At 50.4% G+C, this 20074-nt stretch overlaps 1 protein-coding gene across 1 annotated transcript; it reads right to left on the bottom strand.

Moving 5' to 3' along the window:
- Positions 1–3901: 3901 nt before the first annotated feature.
- Positions 3902–19871, bottom strand: AMZ1 (archaelysin family metallopeptidase 1). The gene is made up of 7 exons (XM_068908463.1): positions 19800–19871; positions 11587–11920; positions 10651–10818; positions 9626–9754; positions 9090–9253; positions 8756–8932; positions 3902–4608 (listed from the first exon to the last, which is right to left on the bottom strand). The coding sequence occupies exons 2-7, from the start codon at positions 11888–11890 to the stop codon at positions 4045–4047; spliced, it is 1506 nt and encodes a 501-aa protein (XP_068764564.1). The 5' UTR covers positions 11891–11920; positions 19800–19871; the 3' UTR covers positions 3902–4044.
- Between the last annotated feature and the right edge of the window lie 203 nt (positions 19872–20074).

The raw sequence follows: 20074 nt of genomic DNA on the forward strand, positions 1-20074 counted from the left end.
TTAGGAGAGGGAGGACGTCATGTGTATTGCTAAATCAGAAAGTGCTGGGTATTGCTGATGAAACATCTATGGAAGACAACAGTTTTTCCTCTCCCACCTTTGCAAGCTGTTGCAGGCAGTTTCATTGATAAGTGGAGAAGAGTCTCTCTTCTTTTTTTTTTCCCTTTTCTCCACAATATTTGTATTGTACCATCACTCACTGCAGATCCAGCAACTTCTTGTTTTGTGAGTAGGAGTGGAATGGTTTGCCTGTGTATTCTTGAGAGTAGAAATTTGTCTTTATAAAGTTGTTAAGCTATTAAAAAGCTGTGATTTCTACTCTGTGCAGGATTATAGACTTTAGAAGTTGTTTCAAAACTAGTGACCTTGAGCATGGGACAGAAAATGCACGACTGGAGTCACTTTGTGGTCTTGGAAGGTGCTCGAGGTAGTCGCAGGACAGAGCAGTGTTGGAAAGGTTGTGACCCAGATGAGTCTAATGCAAATCCATGTTGTATTATTGCTCTAGGGGTGGTTACCTGAAGGACAATAACAACTTCAGAAAGGAGCTATTTGGTTGTGCTGGTGGCTCTGCTGAAGGCAGCAGCCAGATAAAATGTTCAGCGTTCATTTCTGGGTCTTCTCTCTTTCACCACGGCAAGACGCTCGCAGGCAGTGAGGCACAGAAATGAAAGCGCTGGTGCCTTGGGGCTGTGCCGGGAGGCTGTCAGCAAAGAGCTCCTGAGCCCTCTGCAAGGGGAGCGTTACTGCCCTGGCCGGCGCGCCGCTGCAGCCTGCCTGCCTCGGCTGTGCTGCAGCGAAGGCACGCGCACCCCGTGCAGCAGGAAGGAGGAGCTGCTTGGTGTTGGCACCAGCCTTCTGCAGATCTTTGGCTGATACGGCTGCCCTTTGGGACAGGCCTCCTTCCCCTGCTCGGTGCCCTGCTCCTTCCCGCAGGAGGCTCGCCAAGCTGTATAATACAACCCCTACTCTCCCACCCGCTGCATACGGTACACTGAAACTCTGTTCCTGACCCTTTTGTAACCACCCCTCTGACCTTGCCTACTGAGCTGCAAGTAATTTCTGGGCGCATACAGGCGTGGAGTACTCTACTACTTCTTGCGCATGGTGGATCTTACAGCTTGACCTTCTGAAAATGACTCCTAAATATCTCATCTCTATTTCTGTTCTTCTTGGTCAGCAGCTTATTTAGCTGCATCTGATGCCATTCACGCGCCCTGCCTGATAGTCGCATCTCCCGGGAAACCTGCTTTACTTAACAGCAAGACTGCCACTTAAAGGGGACGGAAGCTTGTTTATGCACTTACCTTTGATTTGTTTTACTTTTTCTTCATCTATCAGCAGTTTTCCGCTGCTCTACAGCTCTGGTACATGCAGAGAAGATGGGAATGGCACCTTTGTGTTTTAGTCCTGATTATGACCTTGATTTTCTGTGTAACCTTGGCCAGTCACTTTATTCCTCTGTGGCTCTGGCTGCCCACTAGGGAGAAGGACAAGGGTCCTTGCTCATACTGGTGGACTGTGTGCAGTGTAGGTGCTAAGCACTACTCACGTGTGTGTTTGGTTCTCCATGCTTTCCTCCGATGCTGTTGACTCTGGACAATTGCTGTAGCTCTGCACACCCGTGTTAGGAGTTTGACCAGAAACTCAACTCACCCGGGGAGCCAAGCGTCTCGTGCAGCGCTCTCGTGCACGGCAGCAGTGCCGCAAACCTTGGCTGACGTGAAAGGTAGCCATCTCCCCAGCAGTGCCTTTGCATGAGCAAAAACCTGCAGTGTGATATTGCACGGGCTCTCTCTCCTCTCCAGCCACCTGTTAGGTCCTCAGACCTAACAACCACTTTCCATCTGTCACCACAAAGTTGTGTCTTGCCCGTGGACACCGCTGAGCTGCCCACACTGGTATGCCAAGCTCTGTGTTCCTGTTCCCATTTACTTCTTACCTGGAGCAGTTCTGGACGGGGTGAGCACGTAAGTGGGGCTGCTGTCAGCGATGGTACCAAAAGCTGTTACTGGGAAGCAACAACTCTTTCCCAGAAGTTCGTGCTTTCACAGCAGAATTATCGTGAGTCTATGAACTAAGTGCTGTATAAGGAGCTTCCCATCTGTGACCTCTGCTGGCAGTTTAAGTTGTTTCTGTGCTGTTTCTTCATTGCCACCCCTTTTTCTGCGCTGTATCTGGACTTTGCTATGGTGGAAAGCTGCCTCTCTCCCTTAGACCTTCTCCTCTCTAACCCTATGGCAATACTGTCATCCTGAGTTTAAGGCATCTTTTAGGAAGGCGTCTGAGGTTCAGCCTAATGAGTTGCTACAGAATCAAGTGAGAGCAAACAAGGCCAAACAAAAAAAGTAATCCTTGCTTAAAATAGTAAATCCATTAAAGTAACAAAAGAGCAAGTATGGGGCAGTGCATGGCTTTGTAATTCAAGTAGGATATATTTGGAAAATTGCTGCTGCTCTGAAAAAACGTCTTGGATGTGCAAACCATTGCCTTTGAGGCAGCCAGGAGGGGGCGGCAGCAGCGGCTCCAGCTGCAGCCTGGAAAAAAATGTGTTTCCAGGAATTGCCATCAACAGTCCTGAAGGCAGAACTCCCTTTCTCTTCGTGTATGAATCATGCTGACAGGAAGCTCTTTTTGCGTCCTGGATCCATTTGAATTTGTTAACACAGATTTTTCTTTTCTACTCACCTGCACAAGTTAATCTCAAGCTTTTCTCAAGTGTCTTCTGCTGAGTCTTCCCCCTTCCCGCTCCAAAAACACGTTGCAGGGTTTCTGTGGCCCCTCTCAGCCTTAGGGTGCCCAGGGCAAGTGCTCAGGAAAGGCGACGCTGGTAGCCGCTCTGCGGGAAACTCCCTCTCGCTCCTCCCAGCCGGACTGGACTCAGCCCTACCTGCCTCCCTCTCCTTGGCGGCCGTGAAGTCAAAGGTATTTTTAGATAGGAGAAATCTGGGGCTTGGCCAGGGGCTGTTGCGAGCGCTATCGGCGCTGAGCTCTGAGCGAACCGGGGGTGGAGAGGGTCAGCCTTCCCCAGAGCCCGAAAACCCGTCAGCCTCTTGAGCTCTGTCTATAAATAACCGGGGAGGCCCAGCGGGCCCCGGTGATGGCAAGGCAGGCTCCGCAGCTGCCCTTGCCAGCCCAGCACCCGTTCCTCTTCACGGTAGGTCACCCACTGCTGGACAAGAGGGAAAGGGCCAGTGCTGCAGCTCTCCCGGGCAGGAAGAGAAGGATCTCTCTTCTGAGCTAATAATCAATGAGCGTGTGAATGTTTTCAGAGGTTTTTCTCTCCTGTGCCAGTCTAACAGAGGAAGTGAGTAGTTACCGCTCGCGGCTCCAAGCCCGGATCAGTTTGAACTGAGCAGCGCTGGAGATCCCCTTGTGCGTCCGCCAGAAGACGGTCGTCACACTAACGCTATTCTTTATGGCAGACGAGCGGCCAGGGATGGTTCTGCTTTACTCACTATGCTCTGCGCCTGTCCTCCTCCACCTTTGCCCCCGGCTCACAGCAGGAGCCTGCCAGCCTCGGCTGCGCTCGGCACAGCCACCAGCTGATGGAGAAGAGACCTGGACAGAGAGGAACGTTTGGTATGGGGGGCAAAGGAGAGGGAGAAGCAATATCCATGCTGCAGACTAAAATGCTAAGTAGAGGGGAGCTCTCTGGATGGAGGAGAGCTGCCCTGGTTTAACTTGGGTCCGTTTGTTCGGATGGCCCAAGCTCCTGCGTGCACACGTCTAGTGTTGAGCACAGACCCCCCTCCCAGCTGCCTTCAGACAAAATGAAGCATGGCCTCAAAATACAAGTGGCTGCATAGAGCTTGGCCTGGGTTTGGAGTTGCACTGCAGCTTTAGGCCAGCATAGGAAGAGAACAACAGATCGCATCAAAAACAGACGTTGGGAATTTCTGAAAAAGAAACACCTTTTATTCCTATTGGGAGCTCCTGTTTCTCTCTGATAGCAACAACTTGTGTTGAGAAAGATCAGAAGCAGGGCAATAACGTAACCAAAGCTGCCTGAGCGAGGCTGGCGCGACCTAGGGCCGACCCACGCTAGTTTTCCTCCCACCTCCAGCGATGAGGGGACGATTCCCCTTTGGACAGTTTTCTTGAACTCAATTTCCTCCGCAGGGAGGAAAATTTGTCTCCGAGAACTTTCCGTAGCCCCGTGTTGTCCCTACCAAAGGGTAGATCCTTCTTCACAGCAGGCAGTTGTCCTGTAAACATTTCCCACTTGGCCAGGGCGTCCACGGTCCTGTCTACCTGCGCCAGTTCCTCCTCGGAGACGTTCCTCTCCAGGGCAGCAATGCACGTCTCCAGCCACAGCTCGTACTCCTTAATGCTGTCCGCGGGCCGGGCGGCGAGCTGCGGCCGGCTGCGCGCCTCGGCCGGCGAGCTCCAGCGCTCGTCCTGCTCCAGCTCCTGTCCGATGGAGAGGGCCTGGCTGCAGGTGTCGGGCGTCAGCGGCTCGGACAAGGAGGTCACCGCCTCGGAGTCGTTCTCGCAGCACATGCCGGAGTCTGAGCTGAACGGGGGGAGGTCCTCGGAGGCAGACCGCTCTGCCGACTCTTGCCTCGGCCAGCTGGACAGCACCGTCTGTGTCCAAGCGTAGAGCTTCTGCGGGGAGAGGAGGAACGGTTTTGTTTCAGAGAAGGAGAGCAAACAGGTATGCCTTTCCCAAGGTTTGTCGGATGAACCCAGCCACCTCGGGTGCCTCGGTGTGAGATGCTGCGGTGCTCTCTGCTAGGAGGTGGGTTCAGACAGCTGACAGCTACCCTACAGAGCAGGGCTTTTTGTTCCCTCATCTTCCCGGGGTCCGTGTCTGTGGCAGAGCTGCCTCCCACTGGGACGTGGACCGTGTCTGCCCCGCTGGAGGGTGGCAGGAGAGAAATGGCACAAACTCCCTCCCCGCGCGCACGTGATCTCCGCCAGAGCCGGGCCGGTACCTCTCTGGAGGAACCTGGGCCGCTGTTAAGGCTCCTGAGATAAAGTTGAAGAATCTGGTTTCGTCGTGTTACTAACTCCTGTGGTAACGTGCACTTTATTGCGACAAACAGCGCTTTGCCTCTCAAGCTGGAACGCGCAAGAGGGAAGGCCGGGCTCCAGGAAAGAATCGGTGAAAGGAAAACGTCTCAGACAATTTCCTTGCTGAATATTAAACGCTACAATGGGGCGTACAAGGGGTTGCTTCTGGCACATTTAGTCCTTAAGCCCTGGGGAATGAATCACAGTACTCCAGTCATCACTGGATAAAAGGTGCTCTCTTTGTCTGGCTTGTTGGCATGTGTTGGGGTTTTTTTTGTGTGTGTGTGTGTTTTTCAGCTTTTTCGCACCCTTGTGGCCTATTTCCTTATCTTTATTTTCTGCAGCTCCCAGCTGATACCTTTGCACAGCCCTGCGTTTGCTCTGAGAAACGCAGTGGTGGCGGTTAAGGAACGTGAACTTGAGACGTCTCCCCCTGCGACGGGGGGGCGCTGGGCTCGGGGCGACGGGGGCGCTGGGCTCGGCTCGGGGCGAGCCCCGCGCCGTCCCGTGCCAGCAGCGGGCACCGCGTTCCCCTGCCCTACAGGGCTCCCTTTTCGCACAGCTTCCCGCTCCTCCCTTCCCCTTCTCCTCCTCTCTTGCTCTCTCTTTAGGCAAGCGCCGCAGAGGACGAAGGGCTCGAATTGAGCGGGTGGGAGAAGTCGGCCCTGTTTCTCCTTTCAGTCTGCGCGTGGAGCCTCCGGGAAGAATCTCACGCGAGAGTAAAATGGGCTCTTTCAGCTAAGTCGATCCACCCTGCCCCCTCCCTCTGGGGCAAGAAAAACGCAAAGGGACAACTTCCCTCCTGCCTCATCCTACCTCCAGCGTCCCTTCCCTCCCCCGGGCTTAAAAAGCAACGCAGCCCCAGATACTGCAACGGGAGCCAGGCTAGGGAAAGGGGCAGCGACGCTGCGTGAACGCTGCAACCAGCCCATCGCGGTATGACAGCTCTGAAAATTCCCCGGACAAGTGAATTTCAGAAAGAATCACAACTGTTACGAAGCGCAGTTCCCGAGAAGAGAAAAAGCTGCCGAGATGAGGATGGGTTATTTAAGTGAAAAGGAGGGGAGAATTGACACAGGATCACTACAAAAAACCCAAAAAATCTTTCCTGTCTCTCAGCCTTCGGGTAACTTTTTTGATTCAAAGTCGTGAAGGGTTTTTATGGCTGCAGCCTCATTTTTCTGTTCTCGGGCTTAACCAGAAAGGGATAACGTCTCCACAGTTTTTTCCTGGAGGAGCATTTTAAATGGATGCCCACTCCAAGTAAATCACGAGGAGCAAAACCCGTTGCCTGACGTTTTGCAGGACTCCGGTTTGAGCCCTGGCTCAGTGCGCACCCGTCAGCAGCAGCGCCTAAGGGGCAGGGCCGGACTGACGTACAAACTGCTGCGCCACAGCCGTCGGGGACGGAGACGTGTGCCCAGGTAGGGACCACCGCGCTGTGGGCACCTACAGGTACCTCCGGTTTGCTGCGTTCCTAAAGCGAAATGCTATTTTCCACCCTGGCCAGAGAGTGCATCCTTAGCAAAGCCAACTTGACTGATTCCGCATGGGAGTTTTTCAAGCCTGGGGTATCATAACCCCATCAGCAGTGCAGCCACGCTCTGCTTGAGAGCAAGTCTAAGCTGTACTACAGCAGTCCACCGACAATCAACAGTGGTGAGCTAGGGCATGTGTTCCCTGCGGCATTAGCTAGGCTTAAAACACAAACCTTGGCCTTAGTCAAGCTCTAGTCCTCCAATATCAATGGTTTAGCTCTGATGAATCAGTATCTGCACCCGAGCTAGTAAGCTCATGACAGGCTGCCGACACTGCAGGTAACGTGGGGAGGATGTAGCTGTTCTGCGCCGCTCACCCGAGCTCCAGAAACAGCCCAGGCTTTGGGGTTTCTGCAGTGCGGTCACTACAAAAACTGCAAACTAATATACGAACTAGGTGGAACTAGAACAGGTGGAAGCTTTGGTCGTGATGAGGAAATGCAATGTGAATTGTTTTGCTTTCAGTTTTCAAGATAACTCGCACTGGAGTAAGCAGTCGTGAGGACAAAATGCAGCATGTTTCTGAATGCAACTCAGATAAATAGCCGAGGGGCGCATCCTCTCACAGAACAACTGGTTTCCTGTCTCACGTGCTCTTCTGTCTATAACCTTGCCTCAGTCACTGACTTTAGCAACGTTACCTGCTTCTTGGGAGGAAGAGTTTTCGTCTGGCATTTCCCATATTCATTATTTATTACAGTCTGGGGCTGTTATGTGGTGGGGGGGATTTCTGCTAGTTCTTCAAATGTGACTTCAAACTTGCACTTGGCCAGCTACAGCGCCTCAAAACGTGGTTTGCAAATAACTTTGTTTTCTGATCTGATACAGTCTCCAAATGCTTTGTGGTCTCTTCTATCTACTTTAACTATCTAATCCATCTCCAGCATTTATACCTCTTACCCTGCTGCAGTAGCCCCTTATGGAGATTATCACAGCTGGACTATTCAGGCTTTGCTCTGTCTAGCTGAGCTTGTCATTGTCAAGGAAGCAGATGTGGCATTTGGGAAGTATATCCTGTCCTCGGGCTTGTGTTCACAGTGGCCAGGGGATGCTGAGCCAATTACAGCACTAACTGCAGTTGTAAAGGGACAACATTTCTAGAAATACCTAATGCAGATGGCCGTTCTCTTCTAGGAATCAATAACTGGATGCTGACAGGTCGGGCTGCTGTTTACTCCTCCCTCTGCTGTTCGAGGCAATTTAGGGGATCTCTCAGACATAAGCAAGGGCCAAACGGCCACACAGTCAGAGATGGGTCCAGCTGCATGGTGGGCGCATGGACAAGCAGCAAAACCACACGAGCTCGTTCTTTGGCCATGCGCTTTGACATGCCTCTGTGCAAGTGTCTGACTGCAAGCCGAACGAAACAACCAGCGTCCCTGCTCTCATTCTGCATGGGTCTGTTACGGATGCAATCCACAGGCTTTAAAATAAGCAACCATGGAAAATCCTGTCTCTGAACATGATGCCTGTCAGATGGGGGAAATTACAGCCAAGGAGCAGATAGGCTATGGAGTGAGAGCAGTAGGATTATTTATAATCCACCAGCCATTTGGCTACTGAATCCTGCTGTTCAGACAACAGGGACAGAAACCCCCTTCTAGTGCTAGCACTGCTCTTGATGGTGCCTCAATGTGATATTAGCAGATTGGGGTGGAGAGAGAGGCCAAAGATCAGTCTGGGACGGAGTACCACATGTAATAAGTTGGGATCTTTCTTATATCTTTAAACAGAGGAACTGCAGCAAAGAACTCAGTTAATACTTTCTCTCTGTTCCCAACAGCCCCAAAGAGCCAGAAAACTGTGCTGGCACACAGGAAAGGGCACGGAGGTGCAATCATTGCATCCGACTGCAGCTCTGGCCACACTTGCTCTGGCTTGAAATCTGCCCACCCTTCCTGGTCTTGTTTTCCAAAGTCGTAAAAATGGGGTAGGACTGTTGCACCGTCTCTTGTTGTGAACATTGCGGCCGAAAGCTCTCGAGACTGTGTAAGTGCTAAGAGTCAGTCACAGACCGCGTACAACGCACCCCCTAATTTCGGCATCAGCTTTGCCTCTTAGCAACTTGCACCGAGAGCAGCCTCTGCGTTTAGTGCACGGCTGCAGCACCCTGAGCCCTGCAACTTGGGGTGAGCTGCCCGGCGGCTGCGCCCCCTGCTTTCCCCCCTGCTCCAGGAAGAGCCGGTGGGTCTCTCTCTCACCCTGTAGCGCTCAACGAGTTTGAAGCCCACGACGTACTGCAGCTTGCGCAGGCAGATGGGACACGGCTCCAGGGGCCGCAGCAGGGCTTCGTCGAGGCTCAGCGCGCCCTGCATGATGCACTGCAGCCAGCGGCAGGTCCCCAGCCCCATCAGGTGGCAGATCTCGTGGCAGGTCACCTTTCGGGAAAGCACAGATTGCAGCAGCACATGGTCATTCAAGCTTCCTGCTTCCACCACCCCTGCTCCATGAGGTAGAGAGACGGGTTTTACCCAGGCCTGAAATACAAATCCTATGTTGCGAGAAACGTGGGGTGCAGGAGGTTGCTCGTCCTACCTTACAGCACTGGACCATCTCCAGGGCACTGAACGGCAATGTCCGGTCTCTGCTTTCCTCACTGACTTCGCATAACCGCTCCTTCCGTGTGAGGGGAGTCAAGCGGCTACCACCAGCCTGGGGGAAATCCCCAGAAAATCTGGCAAAGCTGCAGACTCCTACTTCTGCAAAGAGAGGCAAATATAAATGAGGCACCGGTCCTCCTGTGACTGCCTCTCACCTCAGGTAGCATGAGAAGAAAGCTGTTGTAGCACAATCCAGTTTAGCACGCTGCACTTGACCGCACAGCATGCATCGGGCCGTGCTTCCCATAGGGTTTCTAGCACATCAGGTTCCTTTGCCTAAATCAGCAGCCTGAGCCCTGACTCCCTTAATTTTAAATTGGAGGAAAAACAAAAAAAAAAAAAGTTCCTCTTATCAAGGAGCTGAATAAAATTTGGAGGATAAGATCTGGCTATTCCAATCTCCCAGGGGAGGCTTTTTGGTACAATTTTTTCATACTCTGTGTTGGGAGATCGTCAGATGTAAAATCCCACCTTGTCCTGGCAGGAATTTGCTGAATGTGAAGCTCCAGGTCTCACACGGGTAAAGGTCCAGCAGTGTGAGTCCCAGGACACACAGTGCATCCATGGGCTTGTTGTTCTTCAGGAAATTCAGGATCCCATCTGGTTAAACACAAGAGAGATGTTCATTAGAGTGAAGCATCCCTGGGAGGCATGCAAGAGCCAGATTTCCTCCTGCTAACAGAAAAGAGCCTATAATCCAGCCTGCAGGTTGGCAGAGCTGCTGGACTCAGTATCTTGGATGGAGAATCACTGTTGTATGGTCCGTTCCCTCAAACTGGAGTATGAGCAGACCCGACCTCCTTTGAGGTGATGCTGAACACTGAGTTAAACCAAAGGAAAACTAAGGGCAGAGACAAAGATTCCTGTTCTGTTATGGGTGAATTCGGCACTAATCCATGGAGATAAGTGCCTGGAACCGTAGGAATTTCCCTACAGGCATTCGAGAGCTGGCCTGTAGCAGCCCCATCGCTGCAGCACTGGGTCTTTGCTGAGCACATGCTGCCCCTGGTACCCGGAAACCGCTTGTTCCAAAGGGATGTTTGTGCAGCAGGAGTTTGGCAGACGATAAACCCATCTGTCTAGGGATCTGTGTGACACTTGGACCTCGATTTCCTAACATGAAAGGCCAGTGAATTCCCCACCTGTGCCACCCAGGCCACTGATTTACTTTGGCTTTGGACAAAAGGTGGGAGAACTCCGGCTACATGAAATCTACAGCCCTTCCCCTTCCAGCTGATTTAACCACTTTGCAGCACTGGATCTAAACATAATAACACTGATAAGTGCAAACAGTAGGGGAAAATGTGATGAAAGTCATTTTGTTTTTTATTCTTGTTTCCAGGCTCAAAGTTCTGGGTTTTCCACAGCAACAGGATTTCTCCCTTCTCACTCCCTTCCTCCCCGCTCCCGGCTCCAGCGGTGCAGGGATAGGTCAGGCGTTTCCAAAGGCAGCGTTCATGCCAGCGTGCCAAGCTGATGTCTCTGCCAGGCCTTACCTGCGTGCAGCTGCACTCGGTCCGAGTCCTGGCTGTGGCGGTAGCGGCAGTGAATAGAAGAGATGGGAACAGAGGGAAGGCACTTTACACGGAAGCCCAGGAAGAAAGACTCGACGCAGCTTTGGAGGGAATCCAGCAGCGAGAGCCCCGCAGGCCCTTCGATTAGGTCTACAAAGAGAAGCTGTATTATCAGTTCCTTGAAGTCAGGGTGAACCATGAGGTCTGAAGAGGGTTTTCTAGGGCTGGCTGCAGCAACTGGGGAAAAGAAAGGCTGGCTCATTCTGAAGTTAATTGCTTGCTATGGGATGTGGCAGACATGTGGAGATGGTTACATAGATATTGAAGGAGAAGCCGGGGCTCTTTCACAGGAGCTGCTCAAGGAATGACTGCTATCTCTCATAACAGAGCAGATCCTCCAGGAAGTTTTTCTCTGAGATAAGTTGTGCAGAAAGATTAACCTGCAGGGTTGGGGGGGATGTTTGTTTTTCATGAACTGGGAGGGATATTGCAAAGATAAATGTGCTTTTAAATTACGAGGAGTTCCAGAACTGCTGTTTTGTCCAGCACTGTCTTACCTACAAATCTCTCTCTCTCTCTCTCTCTCTCTCTCTCTCTCTCTCTCTCTCTCTCTCTCTCTCCCCCTATATATATATATATATATATATTTTTATATCTTCATAGCATGTCTCCCCCAAGGGCACACGTGACATTTACAGGAGATGTTTATTGACTGTTGTCATCATGGCCTGTGACTCTAGATTGGAGGCATGTCAGAGCCTTTGGTATGACAAATTTATTTTTGTTAAGGCAGTTGCCTTTCACAGGTTAGTCCTTAGAAGAGGCCAATGGGTATTAGTGTGCTCAGCACCACCCACCTCCCTCCCTGTCTTTCCGGGGAGCTCAGTCAAGACACCGTGTTTTCTTAGCCCACATTACCTATAGGCTGCAGGTAAATGTGCTTTCGATAGAAATTCTGCTTCCTCCTCAGCATGGAGTGGTAGAAAGTTTCAAAGTCCTCAGGGGCATCGGGATGGCTGAGGAGCCAATCAAAAGCTGTCCTGATGAGCAGTGTGCAGAAGAGCGTTCTCTGGGGGTTGTAGGCTTCAGAAAGAAACAGCTTCTCCGCACTGGAAAAAGCTTTGGCGTAGAGCTCCTGCAGGGCTGGGTTGGTGGAGATCAGAGCGTCCTTCAGAGCCCGGGGCCCGAAGCTGAATTCCTGAGCATGTTTGCATTGCAGCATTTTGGAGATACCCACAAGCTGCAGCACTGCCTGGAGGAGTGGATACAACCATCAGCACGTGGCCTTGCAAAGACCTTTGCTCTCAGAGCAGTTTGCCCCAAGATCGCAACCATGAGGTTTGACTGGGTGCTAGGCAGTGCTGCGCTTGGAGCTGGCCAGGAGCCCTACACTTTTGAGTGACAGTAGCTGATGCAAGGTGCTCTACATCTGCATGTCTGTCTGGTTTATGGGCAATGTACCAGTAGATGGTGCTCAAGAATGCATAGCCCCATTATTGCTACCAGATATCTAGATTAAAACATATGGTTTGTGGGTGGGTTTTTTTTTTTTTTTGGTGACCCACCCCACAGTCACAATAACATAGCAAATATTCCTGTGTATTTGCAGTCATCTGGCTGTACTAGCCCTCATGTGTCATTGAAAAGCGGTGTTCCTTTCTGCTTTAGCTAAAACTCAGCGGTGTTGGGTCTCTCAAAGGCACAGAAATTCAGGGCAGCAGGAAATAAGAGGTAGAACTTGGTCTTTATTTTTAGGGCATGCCATCCAGCAGCCCTAAGCCTAAACTTCTGACTGATCTGACACCAATAAAAGCAGCTATGCACTGTTGACAATTCTCTCTAACAGCTTTTAATCCTCGCTCTTAGGTACTGATCCCGGGGCGTCTGCTAGCTCACAGCATTGTCATCAGGCTGCAAGATGTGGCCAGCCCGATGTGCAGGTGGGACATGATACGCATGACTTGTGTTTGTTGGTTGTACTTCTCTAGCTAGATATCTATGGGCCCACTGCCATCACGTCACTTCATGAGCAACTTCATGTCACACTGTGTTAGCATCAAGAATGCCGGTGATGATGCTAAGTGGTAAATAAAGAGCAAATAAAAGCCCTCAGCAGAAAGAAATTAATTCATAGCATCCCAGAAATATCCTTTCCAGGGAACTAAGGCCAGCATTTTCCAAAAACCTGCAGAGGTCAGACACCTGACCTCTATTTCCCAATGCAATTTATGCACCTATGAAGATCTCAGTGGGTATCTGGGAGAAAGCAGAGAAAGAGAGGAAATGAAGTGCCATAAACCCCTATGGCTACTGTATGTCTGGGTTTTCCCAAGACATTTGTTTTTTGGCAAGGAGATCATGCCGAGTTGAATTAGAGTATTTTGGAACAGTACTTTGGGCAGGGCCACCAGCACTGGCCTCCCGGCTATGAAGACGGTGTATGCGTAGCCCTGACTCCACAACGTATGCCAGGTTGACACTAGAGGATGGCTGACCAGTATATGGATATTGCACACACGGTCGCTACGTGCACAATGAATCCAAAGTGTTCTGGAGCATCGTATTTACTGCACTTACTTCCACCCAAAAAATCTATGACCAATATGGGAGAGTAAGCCAGAAATTGTCTGAAATGCATAAAGAGAAAGCTCTTAGGCTTTTGAATTATGCTGTGGAAAAAAAGTATATGTTGGAAAAATGGACAACAAATCTTACTGAGCTTCTTCTTGAGTCTTAGGATCTTGATACAAGTAGCTGCTCCATCACTTTGTATACAGAAAAATGAAAGTACACGTGTACACACACACAAGCACTGGGTTTCTGGGAAGGAGTTCTATCTTATGTGAGGCAAGTTAAGCCTAAGAAACCTGACAAGCTTTCTGGCTGCATAAGAAAATCTGTAAGTTGCTGACCATCACCATTTAAAAACACTAGGCAACCACACGAAAATGACCAAAAAAAAAAGAGGCGAAATAATATTTTTAGAAGGGACGGGTTAAGTCTGTAATTTAAGTAGCTCTGCAGCACAGCTCTGCCAAGTCTAGTGGCTCTTGAGAACAGCGATATAATGATGAATTTAATATTTAAAAAATAGTACCAACAGGATCCAAATTCTTTCCTCAGTCACGCAGAGATAACTCTGGCAGTTTGTGCCAGAGGAGAAAGATGGCAGCCCAATAAAATTAATATTTAATTTCTTTACATCTAACCAAGTATCCCTTGGGAAGATACCTGTGTGCATAAGCAGTCCTTACCAAAGACTCATTCTGTATGCTCTTTTTTGGCGCTACCGGTAGGTAGCAAGGGAGAGGGAATGGATAAGCAGTTTTCTTTTCTTCCCACAAGCTTTGTATTTTGCTAGCATTAACGCCTGACTGCAGACAGCACAGTGGGACCTGAAGTGGTACTGGGGGCCTAATCTAATAGTAGTTTAGAAAAGACCTGCAACACTTTCTCAGCCACCTCTTTGTGTTGCCAAATTGCTTCTGTCGATTTTTATAGGTAGAAACAAGAATTCAGGTGAGGTTGTTTTGCACTTTGTTACCAAAATCTCTGCAGCTCTGACCTGCTTGCAGAGTTAGGAGGGTAAAATAAGATGCATGGCCCCACTGAAGGCATCAGGAGTTTGGCCATGGGCTTTAGTAGGGCCAAGATTTCACTTATTCTACGTGAACTCGAAATATTGGTGGTATGCAGAACTTATGCATGGAAACTATTAGCTATATTAAAATCACTGAGGGTGTGATCTGGCTGTCTGCTACTTCCAAGGAAATCAAGGACAGCTTTTGCAGACTCATCCAGTACTTTGCAGAACTGTCCTAGGAAAGTCGCCATGATGGTCCAGGCTGAGACTCATCTTGTCAGAGAAGATCTCTGAGAAGTGCAAGCCGCTTTCGCCAGCACTTCCTGGTAAGTAAGCACAGTGTGGGTACGCGGGAGGAGGAGTTGGTTGGAAAATGAATAGATTTTTCTTTTCTAAATGGGAAGTAGAGAAGAGTGGATGCATGCGACAGTGAATACAATGAGCGCACAGTCTGTTGGCGTATGTTCCCCCGGGCTCTCTCAAGGAATATAGTGTGTACCCAAAGCTGTGGGATATACGTTGTTTCCCAAGGCTTCCTAAAAGAGAACATTCACCCCATAGCAGCTTTCCCCAGCTAAGAGCACAGGCGTGCTGCGAGCATCCACCAAGCCCAAAAACGTCCATGATTACACTTAGTAGTTTAAAACCTCAAGTAGAGGATTTCACTTGTAATGCATTGTCTGAAGTTACCTCCCTCTCCTGGACTCCCTAGTTTTGCCTCAGATAGACTAGCTACAACCCATTACATCCTCCAAACCCCAAATGATCACTTTTATTTGAGAAAATCTTCTCAAATACTTCACTAGAGAAAATTAACGTTTCAGAAAATTTTTATGGACACCATTAGCAGTTTAAAAAAATGTTTTACAACATTAACTATAGCAGATATTATTTGCACCTGATCTAATACATGGATATACTATGTCATTAACTGAAGTGGTGCAAAAGGGCATTGTAATTTTCAGCTTGTGTGTCAAGGACGCGGCGTGTAATGCTCTGATGCAATGCCTCAGCAAGGAATGACACACGAGCTTAGACAGGCAACTGTTTTTCCTCAGTGTTTAAAATGCCAAAGTGGTGATGCTGAAGTGAAAGCACCAATGCATCCTTGTGCCCCTCAGGTATACAGGAAGGAGAAACCATAAAGTGAAAAAAAAAAAGAAAAGTAAAGGTGCAAGGGGGAACTAAAAAACAAATATAAAATACACCGAATCAACAGTAAAGCTTCCTAAAACAAGCTAGGTAGATTCATAATCCTTAAAGCAAAAACAAACAAGCAAGAAAAAATTTTTTTTAGTTTTTCAGGCCTCTTGCTTAAAGACAAAGCATGGAATTTTACTAATGAGTCCTGCAGAAGAGAGAGGAAGCCTTAAAGGCCAGTAACTTGTAGCTGAACTTGAGGAAATCCTCAAAATAAGCAATGCCAATTTAAAGATCTGCAAATGAAGACACTCGCCACTTCCACTCCATTCTCTATTCTTACCACTTTTAAAAAGCATCCTATTTCCAGTTTGAATTTTATTATTGCAACTTGCAGCCAGTTGCTTATATTATACCTTTTCCAAAACAAAGAGCACCCTGTTATCGGACGCTACGAAAGGGCTATGCCGATCTCTGTGGTACAAAAGATGAGGCTGTGCCATTGAGGCAACCCCCAGCGTCCCAGTGGGGCATGGATGGGGCCACCCTGTGCCGGGAATCCCAAAGGGACGGGAACTAAGCCGGACACTTGTCCCTCCGGGCGGCATGCCAGGGTGCACACGCTGCACCGCTCCAGCCGTGACCCAGGACAGGTATTTTTTCCAGGCTCAGACCATCACAGCTGAGCAGTCAGTATACTGCCTTTGTTACAGTAACCGTAAAGGACTTTATATGCAATTCAAGTTACTCATAAATTATTCTCTTTGCAAATTAGGCACCTATAAATTATTCTCTGTAATTGAAAATTACCTATGAATTATTCTTTTTGTAATTCACAGATATGTCATTTATTCTCTGTTATATTGACATCACTTTCTTGGATAGATCTGCCCGGGGCTGACAGTAACAGTGTCATGCTCCAAATCCAGGGCAATATTATACAGTATCACGCGAGTTCATGGGGATATTCTGACATGACAGAAACGGTCCTCAGTAAACAAATCCCGTGTAGTACTGGTCCAGAAAAGGATAACAAGTGTATAGCAGTTTTATTTGGTATTTTCTGGAATCTGGCCCTAACATTGTATATTTTGCGTGTGTGTGTGTGTGTGTGTGTGTGTGTGTGTGTGTGTCTTAAGCTGGTTATTCTGAAGCTGTTTATTTTATAAGTCAACTTGTAAGTCATTTCTAACTCTGTCTCTCTCATACACACTGCAGACCACAGATGCATAGAAGGAGTGTTAATTTGGCTTCTTTCCCCTCTCAAATCTTATGAAGTATTTGGAGACAGATTCATTTAACTGGGCTCTTTGGATATCAGAGGGACATCAGCCAAGTCTGTTAAAACTGATTCATTGCTTAAATTAGGCTCTGTACTGTAAATAAGCAGTGATAGTGCAGAAAATTCATAGCCCGTCAACCTAAATGAAAAGCCCAGAGCAAACATTACAAGCATTAGCTAATTATCAATAAATGCCCTAGTTACTTAATAGCTCCTTTCCTGAGATCTGCAAGTGCTATCTGCTACTGCTACTTTTAGATCATTTGCTCCTCCCCTCACAGGTGATAGCCTGAAAGCAATTTTCTCAGTTTGTTGACCTATATGGAAAAAGATTTTTCTTGACTAAAAGTTCAGCTCACATTGGGTAAGAAAGTCCAGTGCAATGGGAGAAAGAGAGGACGTTCAGACGTGGGAGCATTTAACTCTGGTACAAGTAAAATTCTCGTTACTCAAGCTCCTTCCTCAAGGACCTAAACATAGTCATTTGCACAAATTGACGCTTTGCATTAACTTTGCATTAAGAGACTTTGCATTACACGGCCACAGAGCAATGAATCAGATCTTTGTGTGTTCCAGACCATAAAATTAGATAAGATCCTTCTGGCCTCAGGTACCGCCAGATCCCAATAATATTTATGTGTAATGTCTCTAGAATATCTTTGTGACACTGAAGCAGATGCTTTGTGTGGTCTCTCTGGGAATGAGTCATTGCTGGAGCTGTGGAAACCTTCAGGGATTCACACATGCATTTACTAGGAAGGCAATCTACCTGCAACCATGATTGATATGTTATTGCCTTTAAGGCTCAGTCCTGGAAGTTCAGTCTCGCATGAATCGTTCTCATACATTTACTTGGACAAGTCAGCCGGACAACTCATAAGCAGACAGGTTTGCAGGATTAAAGACTAGATTTGTAAAGGTCATTATGTACCTAAGATGGAGACAGATGTCTGCAGGGTTTTAAAAAACACCTATACATCCACTTTCCCCCGATGCTGTTTGATGTTCAAGGCTGCTCTCTTCAATTTGCCCTTCTTCATATGAATATGTATTAAGGATATACATTATCCATAGTCGCAGTCTTCCATCCTAAAGATTTTACATATTCTATGCTCATACATAATGCTACTATTTTTTACAGTGCCTTCTATTTGAGGATCTCCAAGAGCCATACAAACATTAGTGAAGTGATCTGTGCTACCCTCCGGAAAGTAAGATGAATGTATATGCCTTTCCCCCTCCTCCCACTCACCGCCCATTTATTCATCATTTTTAGAGGCATGTAACTTTGTCTGTTCATTGTAGCCCGATCAAACACTTCTTAGTACTCCTTCCATGCACATGTGCGATGGCTGCATTCTTTTTCCCTTGTTCTTACAGGAAGCAAACCTGCGTGATCTACCGGCTATTTCATGCGCGCTGGATAACCAGGAGCCAAAAGCACCCAGAAGTGGAGAGCAGCACCTACCAGTACTATACAACAGACAGAGCCCTGCAGAGATACCCAGGCTCAAATTATCCACAGCTCTGGGCACTTTTCTCTTCATCATACTTGTCTAGACAGACTAAATGGTTTCTGCAAGACAACCCCAGTCTTAGCCAGGAAAGGAACTGCAGTTTCCATATAGATGAATGCACGAACAGGTATGGCTATGGTTAGAAATTCCCTCGAGCACAGACATTATAAAAGTCGTTGCTCATGCAGCATAAATGCACTGTAATGCTGTACCTTTTCCTGAGGAACCAAAGACTATGTGCTGCCGCCACACAGGGCATGTTTACGTCCACTTTACCGCCAAGGAGAGCGAGGGGGCACCAGGGTAACGTCACTGCCAGGGAGCCACAAATGCAGCACGGCCTGGGGCAAGCCAGACCCCAACACTATGATTTCTTAATGGCTACATATATATATCCTAACCATTAGACAGCACTGCCAGCCTAAGGGCTTATTTGGTAAGAGGCATGTTCTGAAAATGCTGCAGAAGTGGGTCCTGCTCCAGGGACGCCCGGACCTGCCTGGCCCTGCTGATTTGGGAATGAGGCAGGCAACCCCGCACTGCCAGGGGGACCCCACAGGTGAGTGGGCAGGGAAGGGATGGGTCTTCCAGCACCGGGGGAGGAGACACCGTGCGTGCCCCCAGCACCCAAGCCCTGGGGAGACGGCACCGCACGCAGCTCCAGCACCCCAGGAGCAGGACCCTCAGCACCCCGGAGAGGTGGCACCAAGCAGGACTCCCAGCACCCAGGACAGGATGCACTGAGCATGGACTCTGCCACCCAGTGAGGATGCCCCAGCACCCTGGGAGGATGCCCTGAGTGGGACCCCCAGCACCCCAGGATGAATGCCCCAAGCACAGATCCCCAACAGGTGGGGAGGGTGCCCTGAGCACCCCAGGATGAATGCCCCGAGCATGGACCCCCAGCACCCGGGGATGGATGCCCCCCAGCACCCCGGGATGGATGTCCCAAGCACAGGCCCCAGCACCCGGGGAGGATGCCCCAAGTGGGACCCCCAGCACCCGAGGACAGATGCCCCGAGCACGAACCCCGCCAGCACCCCGGGATGGATGCCCCGAGCACGGGCCCCCAGCACCCGGGGACGATGCTCCCCAGCACCCCAGCAGGATGCCCTGAGTGGGACCCCCAGCACCCCGGGATGGATGCCCCGAGCACGGGCCCCCAGCACCCGGGGACGATGCTCCCCAGCACCCCAGCAGGATGCCCTGAGTGGGACCCCCAGCACCCCGGGATGGATGCCCCGAGCACGGACCCCCAGCACCCGGGGACGATGCCCCGCAACACCCCAGCAGGATGCCCCGAGCACGGACCCCCAGCACCCGAGGACAGATGCCCCGAGCACGGACCCCGCCAGCACCCCGAGATGGATGCCCCGAGCACAGGCCCCCAGCACCCGGGGACGGTGCTCCCCAGCACCCGGGGACGGATGCCCCGAGCACGGACCGCCAGCACCCGGGGACGATGCCCCCCAACACCCCGGGGAGGATGCTCCGAGCACGGACCCCGGCACCCCGCGGAGGAAGCCCCGAGCGGCACCCTCAGCAGCCGGGGAGGCTGCCCGCAGCCGGACCCCCCGGCCCCTTCCCCGGCGGCCCCCGCTGCACTCACCGCCCGCCGGGCCGCGGCTGCGGAGGCCGGGACGTGCGGCAGGGCCGGGAGCGCCGGCTCGGGGCTGGCGAGGCGGAGCGCAGCCCGGCAGCGGCGGCAGGAGGAGGAAGAGAAGGAGGAGGAGGAAAAAGGGGGAGCAAGGCGGGGGGCTCGGCCCCTGCGCCGGGAGCCCACGGGATTCGCCGAGCGGCGCCGAGAGCCGCCTCCCGCCGCCCCGGGGGCAACCGCCGGGGGGCGCCCTGCCCGCAGCCCCGGCCCCGGCCGCACGGGGGGGC

The sequence above is a fragment of the Struthio camelus genome, chromosome 15 (genome assembly GCF_040807025.1).
Source record: "Struthio camelus isolate bStrCam1 chromosome 15, bStrCam1.hap1, whole genome shotgun sequence".
NCBI classification, from domain to species: Eukaryota; Metazoa; Chordata; class Aves; order Struthioniformes; family Struthionidae; genus Struthio; species Struthio camelus.

Coding starts and splice junctions, on each gene's coding strand:
- AMZ1 (XM_068908463.1), bottom strand. CDS start 11,890: ATGCTGCAATGCAAACATGCTCAGGAATTCAGCTTCGGGCCCCGGGCT. Junction 9,755..10,650: donor CCGAGTGCAGCTGCACGCAG/GTAAGGCCTGGC, acceptor GTGTTTAACCAG/ATGGGATCCTGAATTTCCTG. Junction 9,254..9,625: donor CAAATTCCTGCCAGGACAAG/GTGGGATTTTAC, acceptor CTCTCTTTGCAG/AAGTAGGAGTCTGCAGCTTT.